The sequence below is a fragment of the Dama dama genome, chromosome 5, assembly GCF_033118175.1.
Source record: "Dama dama isolate Ldn47 chromosome 5, ASM3311817v1, whole genome shotgun sequence".
In the NCBI taxonomy this organism is placed as follows: domain Eukaryota; kingdom Metazoa; phylum Chordata; class Mammalia; order Artiodactyla; family Cervidae; genus Dama; species Dama dama.
Window position 1 is genome coordinate 119,555,965 of NC_083685.1, and position 15,289 is coordinate 119,571,253.

General features: G+C 46.9%; 1 protein-coding gene across 1 annotated transcript; it reads right to left on the minus strand.

Annotated features, from left to right (window-relative positions):
- Nucleotides 1-5,639: 5,639 nt before the first annotated feature.
- On the minus strand, nt 5,640-6,695 carry LOC133055647 (testis-expressed protein 19.2-like). The gene has a single exon (XM_061140780.1). The coding sequence runs from the start codon at nt 6,693-6,695 to the stop codon at nt 5,640-5,642; it is 1,056 nt and encodes a 351-aa protein (XP_060996763.1).
- Nucleotides 6,696-15,289: the final 8,594 nt, after the last annotated feature.

Here is a 15,289-nt window from a genome sequence, read left to right on the forward strand (position 1 = left end):
GGGGAGCCCTGTGGCCCTTTTGCCTAGAGGAGAGGTGTTGCAGGTCCAACGCTGCTGCCTCCCAGGTCCCAGGGGGCCATACAGGCTGGGTAGCCTGTGGAAAAGGGCCCCAATTCAGAATCCATGAAACTGTGTATTCTGAGTGAAAAGGCTGGAGGAAGAGGCCCCAAGAGCCCTTCTGGGGATGGCAAAGTGGGAGTTGGTGCAGGAGATGGGGTAGAAACCCCAGGGCCTCCAGTTCTGTCCTGAAAGCAGGACAGCCAAGGCCACGTCCTCACATTCTCCATGGGCTCTAACTCCTGATTCTGTCCAGGTAGCAGAGTACAGAGGCACCGCTCCCCTCAGCATGGCCATCACACTTCTTCCTGCCTCCTTGGGAAACCAGAAGGTCAGGGACCCACCTTGTGAGGCCCTTTATCCCCACCCCTGAAAACAGCAGTGGAGTGGGGTGCCTGGGCCTCTAAACTAATGGAGGTACCTCTGCTGCAGCCAGAATCCGAGATAGGGGGTCCCTGTTCCTACAGGTCTCTCCTGGAGTATTTAAATGCACATTCAGATAGACTTTAGGTTTAAAAGTCTCCAGGACCATCATCACCATCAACTTTACCACCACCTCCATCACCATCAGCAGCAGCAGCAGCACCACGATCAGCAGTGGCAGTATTTTTACCTTCACTCAGTACATAACACACACCTGGGTGCCTCCGTCTAGCTCAAGTGATGGTATTTTTCCATATTTGCTTCCAATGGTTGTTTAAGGAAATTATGCATCCCCAGCCCTCCAAGTTCCCATTCTCCTCTCTCCCCAGAGGCACTGCTGTCCTGACTTTGTGGTGACTCTCAGACTTTGTTTTTGATCATGTCTTTTCCATGTGCAATTCATAATGTGCTTTAACATTTTTGTAAATGGAACATACTGTACCTATCTTTTTGCACTTTTATTTTTTCTCTTAACCTGACAGATATGAGCTCACTCGCCCTCTGAAAGGCTCTGTGGTGCTCCACGCCACACACACCAACTAATCTGGCCTTTCCTAGGGCTAGATATTGACCAGAGTCAGGCAGAGAGCCCTGGACCAGATACGGAAATGGCCAAGGACGTCTGGACACCAGCTGCCTCAGTGTGGATCTGGGTGCCTTCCCTGGGCAGCTGCATGGCCTCAGGGGAACTACCATCTCTCTGTGTCTCAGTTTCCTCTTCTGTAAAATGTGACTAAGAGTAGACCTTATCTCATCCGAGTGTTGAGAGATTTAAAGGAGTTTATGCTTGTTAGTGCTGGTGGCTCTCAGTAACCACTGGTGGTCAAGACAATGATGGCGATGAAGATGAAGGTGACGTCACGGTCCCTGCCTTTAAGAAATGTTTGGTCTAGTGAGGAGAGGAGCCACGATCACCTTTCATGTGGCTTCCCAAGACAGAAAGGCAGCTGCATCTGGCCTGTGTTTGGCTCCTGGCTTAGTGAGGGGAAGAGACAGATATCGCCTCTAACCACAGAGGGGGGCTGGTCTGGAGGGGGTCCTGGAGGAGGGGGCTCTCTGTGCTGTGGGACTGCTAGGACGTGGCAGGGGGAAGTGATTCTCCTAAATCTTAGGGGTCTGTGCAGTATGACCTGCCAGGCACAAGGCTGAAGCCCCCAGAAGACAGAGATTAAAGCTGGAACAGGCCACAGTCTCAGCTCAAGCCAAGGAGTGGTCAAACGTCCCCTGGTGCAGTGAGGCCCTGGGTGCCTGGACATCTGCCCTGTGCTACTGTGGCCTGTGCAGGTCAGGGTGTGGCCCATCAGCAGCCATAGCACAAGACCCAGAGGCCCCAAGACCTGGGTCTTCAGAGGGTCAGGCTGCAGGGGAGGGGGTGCATGCCTCCTTCATACCATGCTAGGGCCCCCACAGGAACAGGCCACATCTGGACCCCATGTCACCTCCTCAGGTGCTAGCAGTGACTGTAGCCCAGCCCTCAGCTGGTGAGGGGGTGCCTGAGGTTGGGGTAGGGAAGTCTCAGTCCGTAGTTGTCTTCCCTGCCTAACACAGATACTTCTAAAGAAGCCCCAGAAACGTTAGCAGATTTCTGTCTGTAGGTTGGGGCAGGGACCCCTTTCCTGAAAGTACATGCTTCACCCATGTTGCCCCTAACACAGAAATCGTTGCTGTGGCAGGACAATTTGTGGAGACACTTCGTCCTTCCTGCAGTGTTTCCACCAAGGGCCCAGGGTCTGGGCACTGGAGACCATGGACCACCACAGAAACAGAGGCTCCTGCAACACAAAGATGCCCCCAGGCCCCAGGGGCAGGGGTTGGCTTGGACTGGAGCAGGTCCCTCAGAAGCGGGAGGAGCCCCAGGCCTGGTTGTGGTCAGCAACATGGACATGCATCTTGATCATGTCCATCAAGCTCCTTCCCTGCACAGAATAGCAGGAGATCTGGCCAGTCCTGTCCTCCTGCTTCCTTCAGAAATACCAGAAGCTCTGGGGTCATAGGTCCCCACCCCCACCTCACTTGATGGGCAGCTGCTCTCAGGGTGGTTTGGAAAAACCATGGCGTACATTGTACAGCCCTCTCTGTGGCCCTTCCCAGGGCCTGGAATGCTGCCAGCCCTGCAGCAGTTTCTGGAAGGGGCCTGCCCCACAGACGGTGGGATGCCACATGCCTGTGCCCTCTCCCCTCCCTTTGTACCCCACCCTATCTGTCCTGTGTTTTTTCCAGTGCTCTCGGCCTAGTTCCTCACGGAGTCTCACACCAGGTCTGACCTTCTGGGGCCGGCGCACCATCGACTGATAAAGTACAGAATCCAGTTAAATTTGAATTGCTGATCAATGACAAATTACTTTTAATGCTGTTTGGGACACCTGACAGGAATATCCCTCCACAGATGCCCAGGCTGTGAATGCAATAAGCATAATTATTTGTGCTGCTGCTCTGGATTTGAGAGAAAATCACCATGTAATTGTATACAGTGGGAAGGCCAGAGTCTCCACTAAAGGCCAAAGTTGACTGTTGCTGTTTTAATGGAAAGAGTGGATTAATTCACATTGGAGCAGTATGAAGGGGCTGGGGGGATTGTTGGCACTGTTCTTCACAGGTCCTCCAAAAAGAGAACAGATAATTATTCCTACTCTGGGCCAATGTTCTACATATTTTACTTTTGATTTTTTTTTAATTGCAGTGAAATTCACATAACATAGTTAACTATTCAGTGGCTTGTAGTACTTTCACAATATTGTGCAGTTATTACCTCCATCTAGTTCCAGAATATTTTCATCACCTCAGAAGGACACCCTATACCCACTAAGCAATTATTTCCTCCTCCCCCTTTCCCTCAGTCTCTGGCAACCATTCGTTGCTATTGTTTCCATGGATTTGCCTATTCTGAATATTTCACATAAGTGAAATTATACAATGCAAACTCTTTTGTGGCAACTCCATTCACTTATCACACTTTTCAAGATTTATCCATGTTGCAGCATCAGAACGTTACTCCTTTTCGTTTTTGCTTTAGTCACTTCAGTCCTGTCCTACTCTTTTGCAACCCTGTGGACTGTAGCCCTCCAGGTTCTTCTGTCCATGGGATTTCCCAGGCAAGAATGCTGGAGTGGGTAGCCATTTCCTTCTCTAGGGGATCTCCCCAACCCAGGGATCGAATCTGTGTCTCCTGAATTGGCAGGTGGATTCTTTACCACTCAGCCAACAGGGAAGCCTCATTCTTTTTTATGGCTGAATAATAATACTCCACTGTATGGCTAGATCACAGTTTGTTTCTCCATTTGTCAGTCGATGAACTTTTGGGTTGTTTCCACCTTTTGGCTATTGTGAATAATGCTGTTATAAGCATGTGGGTATATGTTATTAAATTATTTGGGTATATGCCTAGGAGTAGAATTGCTGGGTCATATGGAAATTATATGTTTAATTTTTTTTAGGATACACCTGATCTTATTTCATCTTCACCATTACCTTGTGAATTGATGTTTTCCCCATTTTCAGATGAGAAGAGCTGAGGAACTAGCTGTAGCCTCTTGGCAAAGAGCTGGGACTCTTGCTTGGGCGCTATTTCAGGGCTGCCGCCTCCTGACCCCAGCATCACCGCAGTACTGCAAAGCAGCTGGGTCATTAAAAAAAAAGATAGCCTGCCTCAAACAAGGGTTTGCTGGAGTCATGAATAAATGGACTGTTTAACCTGGAGGGACAGAGAAAGGAGGGGGTGAAGGCAAGACCACACTCTTTATTTGGAAGAAGAGCCAGATGTGTGTTCAAATACAGACTCCAAGTCGATAAATGCCTACAGAGTTATGAGATCATGTTGAAATGAAGTGTTTTGAGTGACTGCTGCATCAGTGCCTTCCCTTCATCTAATTAGCATCAGATGTCTTTAAGACCTGCCTGGAGATTCACATCTGAAAGATATGAGAGAAGAAGACTGTTCCCAAATGTCAATGAAAGGATCTTACTGCTATGTCAATACCTAACATAGCAGCAACTCCCCAACTCCCACACCTAGAGTGGGCCCTTAGACTGGCATCTTTCACTGAAAGGGACACAGCTCATCTTTGGATCACTGGAGGCTCTGCCAACCAGAAACTCCCAGCGGAGGATTGTGGAACCCTCTAGATTGGTTGTTTATAAGGAAAAGAAGTCGCCAATTAAGAGCTTCTTCCTAGCACTTGGACAAGACCTCCAAAGCTTCCTTCTCCTGTAAGTCTGTGCAAAGAATGGAGAGGCTGATGCACATGGTCCCCCATTTCCATCCCCCGTGTCATGAACATTATTAGCAAATTTTGTGCATGGTTCTACCTCTAGTTTATTTGTTTGTTTGTTTTTAAATATCAGGGGCACAAATTTAGATTGACTAAAATCTGCATTTGATGACACAGTCTCATTGTTCAAAGTATGGCCCTTTGTTATTTTAAGCATGTGTGTATGTATTTGTTGTTTATAAATAATGTGATAAATACCTGTAAGCACTAGGAGCCAAAAAACTGACCAGAATCCTCATCTGGCCTGTGCTGCTCCCCTCTCTGTCCCCTGCTTCCAGGGACTTAAATCTGTAAAGGGACTTGACCGGGACACTTAGACAATAAGTACTAGCTGAGGATGAATCAAGACAGGGCTTTGATGCACAACTCTTAATACTTTATTAAATTTAAAAAAACAAGAACTAAATTGTCAAACTGCATTAAAAGGCCAACATTAAAAACCGGGCCTTCTCTCACTACAGACCAGAATGTCCAGTGCTGCTGACAGGGTCCTGTGGAGACCCAGAGACCCCCTGGTGACCCTGTCACCCAAGACTGAGAGTATGTATCCCACCCATGACATTTCTCTACAAGTCAAGGGCACGGCTCTGCACCCTGCTCTTCATGCCACATTCTACAGCAGTTGTTCACACCAGCACATCCTTGTCAGCTTCATGCTCCTAACTCCATGACAGGTGGCTTCTCTCCTCAATACTGATATTTGTGTTGTTTCCTTGTTAGGCTGTGGTAGGTCCCATTTCTTAACCTCTGGCCACTGACCATTCTTCCTCCCCAGGCCCAAGTCCCCATCCATTGCTAATGGCTACCCAGGCTGCTGTGGAGTGGTCAGTCCTTCTAGCCTCTGATGTTCTGGGGAAGCCAGGACATAGTGACCATGTGGGCCTCAGTCCGTCAGTTCTGGGACCCTGGGTTGAGGGGCTGGAAACGTGGCATCTCTCCCAGGGCCAAGGCTCCCACAGCAGCCAGGTTCTCCCCAGGCTCTCTGGGCCCACTGGTGCTGGCATCCGCTCCTTGGGAGGAGGACTGTGGCCTAGAGGCTGAGTCCCCCTCCTCAGACTTCCTCTTGGCCCAGGGTGAATAAGAAAGGATGGTGAATCCCCTCTTAAGCAGGGCTGAATCTGCAGGCACCAGCTCTTCAGTCTGCCCTGGAAGAGAGGATTCCAGAATGCTCAGCTTCCAGTGGTGCAGTTCCTGCTTCTGGGGTGCATCTTGGAGTCTCACCACCCACACTTCCTCAGGCTCCAGCAGCAGTTTCCAACACTGGCCTGGGGTCATTCGGACCCTTTTTGGCTTCATCTTCTGGAGGTAGACAGCATCATAGCAGCCCACTAGGGAGAGGATCTGCAGGTCCAGTAAATAGGCTTCAGCCTCAACAGGGTCCATGTCCTGGGTGGTGCCCAGCTCCAAAACCATGGGCTCTCCTGGAGGCAAGTCCACTTTGAAAAACCCCTCCCATGGAACAGAGGGGCTTGGCCAGTGGGAACAGGTAGGGATTCCCCCAAATCTCCAGGGAAGGCCCTGGGTCCAGTCAGCATCTTCAGCATCCAGGCCCAGGGGTGCCGCATCCTGAGGCTGCAGCTCAGTGGGCACAAAGTGATCATCTAGGTCCATGTCTTCTGACTCCACAGGGCCTGATGCCAGGGTGTCCAATCCCCAGCCCACAGACTCGCCCTGTGCAGGCTGCCATAGGCCCTGCGCCCAGTTTGGCCCCATCCCTGGGGATGACCCTTGCTCAGACTCTGTCTCTGAGTTATCCATAAGTTCAGGGTCCCAATCTCCATCTTCCCAGTCTTCTGACTCTAGCTGCTGCTTAAGGTCCAGAAAGGCAGCCTTGTAACAAGCAAAGCAGATCCTTAGCTGGCTGCCATGTTGAAGCTGATACATCCAGGATGCATGGAGATAGGACATGCCCTCTGCCCCATACCGCTTGCTGACTGGAGGGCACATGGCCAAGCTGCCTGCCTCCTGAGAGAGAGACAGCAGGAGCAGGACTAGATGTGATCTTAGATGGTCTGGCCCACAGAAGGGGGCACAGAAGAGCAAGGGTCAAAGAGGAGGGGCAAGAGAACAGAGAAGAGAAAGTTAAGATCACCAGGAGAAGAATTTGGGGTGGGGGTGGATGAGCTGGGTCCCAATCCAACAGGGACCTGTAGAGGTTGGGAGCGAAGAAACTCGGGAAATAACTTCTGCTGATGCCAGGGCTCGGTCCTCTGGGAGCTGCAAAAGAAAAGTAGTGAGGTTAGGGCGCCCCCAGCAGGCAGAAGGGAGCAAGTCACACAGGGAGGAGAATCGGACCACATCTGACAAAACCTGAGGGAACCTCTCAGGACCTGACAGAACCAGAAAGAATCACTTAGAATCTGAGGGTCCTGTCAGAATCTGACCAAATCTGACAGAACCCGAGAGAATCGGTCAGAACCTAAAGGAATCCGTCAGAACCTGACAAAATCTGACCAAATCTGACAAAACCTGAGGGAAACTTTCAGAACCTGAGAGAGTCTATTAGATCCTAAGGAAACCTATCAGAACCTAATAGAATCAGAGGCAATCAATCAAAACCTTACGGTCCTGTCAGAGTTGCACCAAATCTGATAAAACCTGAGAGAACATGTCAGAACCTCAGAGAATCTGTCAGAATCAAAGGAAACCTGTCAGGACCTGACAAATAGAATTGATCAGACCCTGAGAGAATCTGTCAAAATCTGTCAGAAACTGAGGGAAACTGTGAGCACCTGAACAAATCTGACCAAATGTGACAGAACCTGACCAAGTCTGACAAAACCTATTGGAACCTGTGAGAATGTGTGAAAACCTGAGGGAGCCTGTCAGATCCTGACCAAATCTGACAAAACCTGCCTGAACCTGACAGAATCTGAGAGAATTGGTCAGAACCTGAGGGAATCTATCAGAACCTAAGGAAATCTGTCAAAACCCGACAGAGAGAATCAGTCCGAACCTGAGGGATCCTGTCAGACCTGACCAAATCTGACTGAATCTGACAGAACCTGAGGGAACCTGACAGAACCAGAGAATTGGTCAGAATGTGAGGGTCCTGGCAGATCTTACCAAATCTGATAGAACCTGCCAGAGACTAACAAAACCTGAAGGAAAGTGTTGGAACCTGAGAGAATGTCAGAACCTGAGGGAGCTGGTCAGAACCTGACCAAATCTGATAATACCTGTTAGAATCTGTGAGAACCTGAGGGAATCTGTCAGAACCTGAACAAATCTGACAAAACCTGACTGAACCTGACAGAATCTGAGAGAATTAGTCAGAACCTAAGGGATCCTGTCAGACCTGACCAAATCTGTCCAGTCTGACAGAACCTGAACAAATCTGACAGAACCTGATGGAACCTGACAGAACAAGAGAATCAGTCAGAACCTGAGGGTCCTGTCAGATCTCACCAAATCTGATAGAACCTGCCAGAGACTGACAAAACCTGAAAGAAAGTGTTGGAACCTGAGAGAATGTCAGAACCTGAGGGAGCTGGTCAGAACCTGACCAAATCTGATAATACCTGTTAGAACCTGTGAGAATCTGTGAGAACTTGAGGGAATCTGTCAGAACCTGAACAAATCTGACAAAACCTGACAGAACCTGACAGAATCTGAGAGAATCAGTCAGAACCTGAGGGATCCTGTCAGACCTGAGCAAATCTGTCCAATCTGACAGAACCTGACTAAATCTGACAGAACCTGATGGAACCTGTCAGAACCTGACAGAACCAGAGAATCAGTCAGAACATGAGGGTCCTGTCAGATCTCACCAAATCCAATAGAACCTGCCAGAGAATGAGAAGACCTGAGGAAAACTAACAGAACCTGATAGAGCCTGAAAAAACCTGAAGGGACCTATTGGAACCTGAGAGAATATCAGAACCCAAGGGAGCTGGTCAGAACCTGACCAAATCTAACAGAACCTGACAGAACTTGTTAGAACCTCTTCGAATCTGATAGAGCTGTCAGAACCTGAGGGAACCTGACAGAATGTGTCAGAAACTGATGGAAACTGACAGAACATGAGATATCTGTCAGAACCTGAACCTTATAAAATCTGAAAGAGTCTAACTGAACTACCCCCACCTGAGCTAGCCTGTTTGGCCTGAGGCCACGCTGGACCACATTGGCACTGCAGGCTCCAAGCCTCACACTGTTAGTCTGTAGGCCTCACTCTTTTACTTCAAGGGGTTCTCACCCAGCTTGGTACCACCCTCCTGTGGGTACACGTGGGGAAAGGAGGGAAGGGATCCTGACTGAGCATATAAAGAGCCATTTCCCATGGTGCTCTGGGCTCCATATTTCCCATGAGCCTCAGCCCACCAGGAAATGAAACTGCTGAGTCATCCTCACTTCTCTCCATCCCAGGAGAGTCTGTGTAGCCCCCAGAGAGGGCAGTCTTGTTCCTCTAACCCTGTCACCAGGGTGATTGTTCCTGTGATATTTACTCCTCTGAGGGCTGAGAAAACTGTTCCCATTGTTCTTTTCATTCTGCAGGTTTCTGAAATTGTGTGGGTAATCCTCTGTCTTATGGTTATTGTCGCTTTGTGGGTCCCTTGGGTGACTGCCTGATCACAGAGCTTGTCTTTCTGTGGTTAAAATGGATTCTTTCTTGTATCTCTTGATGAAAGTTTCTTTATGAATTCCAGAAACTGATCAATTGCCAGTTATTTACAATTTAGGCATATTTCTGTCCCTCTGACTTTTCACTTTTAAAATAAAGGCTCTTTTACCTATAAATAATAAATAATTGCTGGAGAGGGTGTGGAGAAAAAGAAAACATTTTTGGTGGGAATGTAAATTGGTACTGCAAGTATGGAGAACAGGATGAAGTTTTCTCAAAAAACTAAAAATAGAGTTGTCATATGATCCAGTAATCCCACTCCTGGACAAGTATCCAGAGAAGACTGTAATTTGAAAAGAAACATGCACCCCAATGTTCATAGAAGCACTATTCACAATAGCTAAGGCATGGAAACAACCTAAATGTCCATTGACAGGCAAATGGATAAAGAAGATGTATCCCAGGTGGCCCTAGTGGTAAAGAATCCACCTGCCAATGCAGGAGGTACAAGGGGCAGAGTTTCAATCCCTGGGTAGGGAAGATCCTCTGAAGTAGAAAATGGCAACCCACTCCAGGATCTTTGCCTGGAGAATCCTGTGGATGGATGAGCCTTGCAGGCTACAGTCCATGGGGTTGCAAAGAGTCAGACATGACTGAAGCAACTTAGCATATATATATACACGATGGATTATTATTTGGTCATAAAAAAAGAATGAAACATTGCCATTGACAGCAACATAGATGGACCTAAAGGTTATCATACTAAGGGAAGTCAGAAAGAGAAAGACAAATACCATATGGTATTATATGTGGACTGTAAAATACAACACAAACAGAAACACTCTCACAGACATAGGAAACAGACTTGTGGTTGCCAAGAGAGATGGGGGATGTAGGAGAGAAGGATTGGGTGTTCGGGATTAACAGATGCAAACTATTATATAGAGAATGGGTAAACAATGTCATACTGTATAGCAGTGAAAGTGAAAGACTCCTAGTCATGTACGACTGTGCAAGCCCATGACTGTAGTCTGCCAGGCTCTTCTGTCCATGGGATTTCCCTGGCAAGAATACTGGAGTGGGTTGCCATTTCCTTCTCCAGGGGATCTTCCTGATGCAAGGATCAAATAGTGGTCTCCTGCATTGCAGGCGGATTCTTTGCCATCTGAACCACCAAGGAAACCCACTGGATAGCACAGAGAACTATATTCAATATCCAGTGATAAGCCTTAATGGAAAAGAATATGAAAAAGAGTGTATATATATGTGTGTGTGTGCTTAGTCACTCAGTTGTGTCTGACTCTTTGTGACCCCCATGGACTGTAGCCCATCAGTCCCCTCTGTCCATGGGGTTTCTCCAGGCAAAAATACTGGCATGGGTTGCCATGCCCTCCTCCAGGAGATCTTCCAACCCAGGGATTGAACCCAGGTCTCCCATATTGTGAGCAAATTCTTTACCATCTGAGCCACCAGGGAAGCCTATATATATATATATATATATATATATATATATAACACAGAATCACTTTGCCGTATAGCAGAGATTAACACAACATTGTAAATCAACTAATACTTCAATCAAATTTTAAAATAAAATAAAGACTCTTTAAATGAACACTTAAAAAATTAAGCACTGCTTTTAGAACAGTTTTGTCTTCATGGCAAAACTGAGGAGAAGTTAGAGAGAATTCTTATAACTACCCCTGCCCCACACAACACAGCCTCACTATCAAACTCTACACCACATGGTACATTTGTAACCATCAACGAACCTATAGCGATACACTATTATCACTCAATGTGAACAGTTTGCATTAGGGTTTACTTTCAGTGCTGTTCAAACTATGGATTTAGACAAAAATTTAATGACCATACATATGTGGTAGTTTTACTGTCCCTGTTCTCCCCATTTAACTCTATCTATCCCCACCCCTGGCAACCACTGATATTTTTTTGTCTCCATAGTTTTGCCTTTTCCTGAATGCCGGATAGTTGGAATCATACAATAGGTAGCCTTTTCAGATTGACTTCCTTCACTTTGTAATATGCAGTTAAGTTTCCTCCATGTCTTTTATGGCTTGATAACTCACTTCTTTTTCAGCACTGAATATTCCATTGATTGGATGGACATTGTTTATTTATCTACTCACTTACTGAAGGACTTCTTGCCTGCTTCCAAGTTTTGGCAATTTTAACGAAGCTGCTATAAACATCATGTGCAAAAAAAAAAAATTACATGCAAGTTTTTGTGTGACAAAAGTTTTGAACTCATTAGGCAAATACCAAGGAGTGGGATTTCTGGATCACTTGATAAGGGTATGTTTAGTTTCTTAAGAAATCCCCAGTCTTCCAAAGTGGCTGCACTATTTTGCATTCCCACCAGCAGTGATTGAGAGTTCCTGTTGCTCTACATCCTGGCCAGCATTTGGTGTTGTCTGTATTCTGGATTTTGACCATTCTGATAGGTATGTAATGGTATCTTATATTGTTCTAATTTGCAATTCCATAATGACATATAATGTGGAGCATCTTTTCATGTGCTATCTGCCATCTGTATACTTTCTTCGGTAGGTTTCTGTTTAGGTTGTTTGCTTAGTTTTAAATCAGATTGTTTATTTTCTTATTGGTAAGTTTTAAGAGTTCTTTGTATATTTTGGACAACAGTTCTTTATCAGATGTGTGTTTTGCAAGGGCTTCCCATGTGGCACGATCGTAAAGAACCCGCCTGCCAATGCAGGAGAGGTAAGAGATGTGGGTTCGATCCTTGGGTGGGGAAGATCCCCTGGAGGAGGGCATGGAAACCCACTCCATTATTCTTTCCTGGAGAATCCCATGGACAGAGGAGCCTGGCAGGCTACAGTCCCCAGGGTCACAAAGAGTTGGCCACGACACGCACGGTTTGGCATGCATGCATGTCTTTTGCAAATATTTTTTCCTAGTCTGTGGTTTGTCTTCTCATTCTCATGAGTGTCTTTTGCAGAGCAGAAGTTTTTATTTTTAGTTAAATCCAGCTGATTCTATCTCTTCGATGCTACATCTAAAAAGTCATTGCCATACTCAAAGTCATTTAGATTTTATCCTATTATCTACTAGGAGTTTCACAGTTTGCACATTATATTTAGATCTATGACCTAATTTGTGTTAGCTTTTTGTTCAAGATCTGTGAATAGATTCATATTCTTGTATGTGGATGTCCACTATTTCCAGCACCATTTTTTAAATAGACTATCTTTTCTCTACTGTATTGCCTTTGCCTCTTTGTCAAAGATCAGTGGACTATATTTATATAGGTAACAGACACTTTAAAACAAAGACTTGTTTAGAGTTTGATAATCAAATGTTAAACGTTTCTTTTGAAACTTTTTGGCTTTTAAGTATATCCCACAATTCCAAGGCCATGATGTTACTTTCCTTCATCTAATTCTTATTCTGGAATACTTTTGTTAGTTTGCTTCTTGTATTAATCAGCTAGAGCTGCCATAAGAAAATACCAGACTAAGGAGCTTAAACAGCAAAAACTTTTCTCACAGTTCTGGAGTCTGTAAATCCTAGATCAGGGTGCAGGATGGTTGGGTTCTGGTGAGAACCCTCTTCCTGACTATCCAGATCGCTACCTTCTTGCTGTGTCATCACATAATAGAGACAGGGAGATCTAGCTCTCTTTCCTTATAAGGCCACAATCCTATCTGATTAGGGCCCCACTCTTATGACTTTATTTAACCCTAATTATCTTCTGCTTCCCAAGGTGACTTAGTGGTAAAGAATCCACCTGCCAATGCAGGAGACCCGGGATCGATCCCTGGGTCAGGAAGATGCCCTGGAAAAGGAAATGACAACCCACTCCAGTGTTCTTACCTGGAAAATCCCATGGACAGAGGAGCCTGGCGGGCTACAGTCCATGGGGTTGCAAATAGTCAGACACGATTTCGCGACTGAACCACTACCACCAATTATCTGTTAAAGATCTTATTCCAAATGTAGTTCTAGTGAGGATTAGGGCTTCAACATATGAATTTTGGAGGGACCTATTTAGTCTACAGTACTTCTCTTTCATTTGTATACAAAATGCAATTTAAATGGGAGTTGCTTTTGTTAACAGTGTTAAGAATGTAGATAGACAGCTTTTACAACGATTTGCCAATTTAATTGTGTAAATCAATCCTTTCCAAACTTCAACAGATATATTCAAGCACACCAGCAGTGTCTCCCCCGAGATGTTTGTGGCACATCCCAGGATGAAGGAATCTGTAGTCGGCCTCTGGGCCTGGATTAGGCAGTGCCTGCAGGAAGGAGAAAAGACCACCTCTAGAATCAGGCAACTTAAAGGTTCTTCAACTCCCGGTGGTTCCCAGATTTTGCTCCAGGTTAAAATTTTCTTGGGAGCTTTGAAGAGTCCCAATGGCCACATCATAGCATGCGGCAGACACACCTGAGGTGTGTTACACCCTCAGTTACAGTCAGTTACACCCTCACTGTGATTAGTGGTGGAGCTTGTGACTTGCTTCCAACCAAGAGCAGTGGTAAAGGTGGTGGGTGTCTCTGCCTTGATGAGGTTACATTATGTGGAAAAATGTCCCTCCTGCAATGAGGAGGTTATATTATGGGACAAAGTGTCCCTTCTACAATGATATTACTCTAAGATTAAGTAAGACTCTTACCCAGCTCTTGCTCTCTCCTGGAGGCCTTGAAGAGGGAGAAGAGCCGTGCTGTCTGTGAACTGTGGGGTGCCTCTGGGACCAGCTGACAGCCAGGAAAGCCGAAGCCATCGGCCCTAAAACCACAAGGAAGTGAATTCTGCCAGCAGAGAACACAGCACGGCCAACACCTTGGTTGAGACTTTGAGCAGGGGGCCAGCCAGAGCATGTCCCAACTCCTAACCCATGGAAACTTAAAAAAGAAATGTGTGCTATTTGGTAAACCACTAAATTTGGTAATTTGCTACAAAGCAAAAGATAATTTACACTCACCCCTTACCAGTGACATCAGAATTCTTACATGAGACACAGGCATTGATGTCTTTTCAATCTCTGCAGGTGCTTCCAAAGTGCTGTCCAGTTAAAGAACCAGTACCTAGACCACTGGGTGATGTTAGAACTTTTCCCATATATTGGGTCCTTTGATCCCTCCTCTCTTGCTAGTAAACCTGGTCTGAGTTCAATCGATACCCAAGTCAGTCTCCACAGGACCCTCAGTAGCCATGGCCCATCAATGACCAATGGGCCCCTCGTGACTCAGATAACCCACTGTGACCTGCCACAAACTGAATAATTGGACCTCTCTTGAGTTCCTGACTCACGTGGGCTTCATGCAGCCAGAGTCATGGTCCAGAAGCCAGCAGGGCCCAGAACCTGCAGGACACCTAGACCCTGCCCATGACTCAAAGACCAGCCCCATGAACCCCGGACACAGGAGTTTTCATAATGGAGAAGGGTGAGAGAGAAGATGATGGTCAGCAGGGCTGACAGGCCAGAAAGGCACCAGGATGACTGCCCTGGTCCAGCTCAGGGCCCCATGGCAGGGGGAGCTGAGCGCAAACACTGGCTAAGACTCTCCGAAGGAAGAAGACCGAAGCCCCACCATGTGTTGCCAGATCACCCGCACCTTTGTGCTGCAGCAGAAGTTACTGGTTTCACCCATTCAGCCGTCCACAGTTCCTGAGGCTCAGAACATTCCAGAGATGTTTGTGGGGTGGACACATTCCTGCTCCTTCTCTGGCTTGGTGACCCCCATCCTCAGGATAGCCAGTTGTCACACTGTTCCTGACCCGCTGTATTCCCGGGCATGGCCCCTGTCTCCCCAGACTGGTTCAGAGCCAGTGTGGGCCAGTGCCTTTCCCAGACATAGCCTCTGCCAGTGTGTCCGGGAATCTGATCTCAAGACGGCCAGTCATGCCCAGAGAAACCACCCAACCCACGAAGCCGTCAAACTCCTGTGGGCTTGGATCTGTGGGCAAGTGACCCAGCTGGAGTCAAGCCCT